Source organism: Morone saxatilis, unplaced genomic scaffold (genome assembly GCF_004916995.1).
Source record: "Morone saxatilis isolate NCDOM2014 unplaced genomic scaffold, NCSU_SB_2.0 Contig14, whole genome shotgun sequence".
NCBI lineage: Eukaryota > Metazoa > Chordata > Actinopteri > Moronidae > Morone > Morone saxatilis.
The window spans coordinates 3,201,874-3,204,316 of NW_023339696.1; the positions used below are offsets into that span (position 1 = coordinate 3,201,874).

The following is a 2,443-nucleotide window of genomic DNA, read 5'->3' on the forward strand; positions in this document are numbered from 1 at the left end:
CTCCAACTTAAACATAATTGTTTTGCCACTAACACAAGCTGTAAATACACCACTGACATATTATCATATAAGGTTGATATGGCAAATAGGGCTCATCTGTGGCTTGCATTCTTTCTGACAAATATAGGTCCACTATTCACTCTCCTTTTAGCTCTGGTTTACTCTCCATCAACATTAAAAATATCTGTCTCTTTAGCTTCACCAGCTAGTTGCTAACTTTGTCTAGGTTTGGTGCTGGGATAGATAGAAATATAACTACTAATTACTCACAGAGCCTGACTGGTCCAGATTTCAATTTGCCACAAACCATTCTCATCTCTCCTCTGTCCTCCAGTTGGCTCAGAGGAAGATCCGGGACATCCTGACCCAGGTCAAACAGCCACAGAAAGGCGGCATGGGCTCGGGCTCTGGCCCTAACCCCCAGGGCTTCACAGAGATGGGCAGCCCTACACAGGGACTGTCTCAGGACCACCAGCCGCGCAGGAAGTGAGGGTCCCAGAACCCTCCTTACATGCCGTTGGCCCCCCTGCCTGACGGACAGACAGACAGACAGACAAATGCACGGACGGATAGACAGACGGACGGACGGATACAGGAGAGCGACACACGGACCCAGCGATAGATAGGGAGAGATATAAAGAGGGAGGTAGTACGCCCGATAGCCAGTGAGAAAGATTGGCGTTTAGAGAGGAAGAGAAGATTAATAAAATCAAAAGCTGAAATGAATAAAAAGAGGATTAAGATAAAAAGAAACTTGAGAACAGAAACCAGATGCCAGGCTAGAAGAGAGACTGATTGAGGATGGAGGGATGAAGGAATGGACGGATGGAGAGAGGAAGGGGCGGCGTCCTCCTAGTGTGCCTTGCTAGGGCTGCAGCCAGCTTCTCATCTGCTGCAGCTTTAACAGATCGTGCATCAGACAGGTTTAAACAATATGGCCGACATTACTCTCCTTGTAAGGATGGAGCCTTACTGCTGTTGTTTCCACCTGTCCACATGGGTTCAGGTCTACTGCAGAGGGGAGAGGCTGGCTAGACAAATATTTGTTTCCTGAGACACACTAGCAGGGGCCCGTTTGTTCCTCTGTCGCCCTTTACGGACCTCTCCAACCATCTGCAGTCAGTCCTATATTTTAAGGGTGGTTTTTTTAAACATAGAGATATATGTATAGAAATGTTTTATTCAGAGCTATTATTGATAGAATGCAGTGTGGCGGAGCCGGGAGAGGGAGCAGGGAAACTGCTGCAGCGGTGCAGGGGGATAGGTTACGGGTCTGGCATTAGCCCTACCCACCCCTAACCTCCTAGCCAATGAGAGTCTAGAAGAGGGGCCGCAGATGTTAACACTGCTCTTTAAAGACCTCTCCGAATAGCGGAGGGATTAGAAGAAAAAAAGAAAAAAGGAGAAAATATGAGGTTGTAAATATATAATCTTCATGTAAATGTTAAGAAATGCTGTGTCTGGCCGCCTTGCCTTTTTTTTACAAAGGGGTCTTCTGTATATTTCCCAGTCCCTTGCCTATGAAGCATAATGTAGCCTACTACGAGGCCGGGGCTGGGGAGGCACTGAGCTCCCCCTTCCACGATTAGCCGTGTGGCGGAAGGCGCAGCAAGAGACAGTAAGGGGAGCGGAGGTCGCAGCTGGTCCTGCAGTTCTATTGCAGCGGCTTAGCTCACACATGTGAAACCATTATAAAACAACTTTATAAAAACAGCCAGCAGCTATGCTAGGTGGCTAGCGGCCCGCACCTTAAACGGCATATTTTATATATATTATATATATATGATATGTGAGTTAGCCCGGCCCCTCGGGTGAATGTATTAAAGGCAGCAAGTCAGGTGTGAGGATTTGCTACACCTGTATGAATTAGTCCTGCAATGACAGACAGACAAGGTGTGTCTGAGACTTTCTGCTCATTGCCTTCCTCCAGTGCTGGATACGCAAGGCCAGTCTTGGACAGGATGGCTTTCTCCTCAGAGGAGCTGGGGTCCTTAAGACCATCCCTGCATTAAAGCCAACTTTCTTCATTTGGACAAACATTGGCCTCTAATGCTTGTATTCATTTCAAATAAATGTTTGAGACTGGCCTTGGCCAAGCGCGGGACCCAAAAAAGTCTTCCAAAGCTCCTTGCCTCGAGTTTAGAGGGTAAAATCAGTCTAAAGGGGAGCGGCTTCCTCGTTCTCTCTCCCAATCTGCCAAAGGCCTGTGGTCGGAGCCTCCAGACCCTGCCTGCGTATGATAATGAGGGGCGGGGTCTATGCCTGGATGCTCTCGCCAAGATTAGAACAGATTAGAGAAGAAATGAAAAAGAAAAAACCTACCTCAGGGTAAAGTTACCTCAGTATTCCTAACTTTTTTTTGCTTGCTGGTGTTTTATATAAGAAGAAAAAAAAGAAAAGAAGAGCTGATAGTCCTGAATATTTTTTATTTTTTTAAAGAAAA

General features: G+C 46.7%; 1 protein-coding gene across 1 annotated transcript in view; it reads left to right on the forward strand.

Annotated features, from left to right (window-relative positions):
* The window catches only part of igf2bp1 (insulin-like growth factor 2 mRNA binding protein 1), a 56,183-nt gene extending 54,085 nt beyond the window's left edge, over positions 1 to 2,098 (forward strand). Inside the window, exon 16 of the mRNA XM_035655258.1 lies at positions 335 to 2,098. Within this exon, the coding sequence (XP_035511151.1) occupies positions 335 to 490 (156 nt within the window). The 3' untranslated portion in view covers positions 491 to 2,098. The remainder of the gene's footprint in view (positions 1 to 334) is intronic.
* The last annotated feature ends 345 nt before the right edge of the window (positions 2,099 to 2,443 follow it).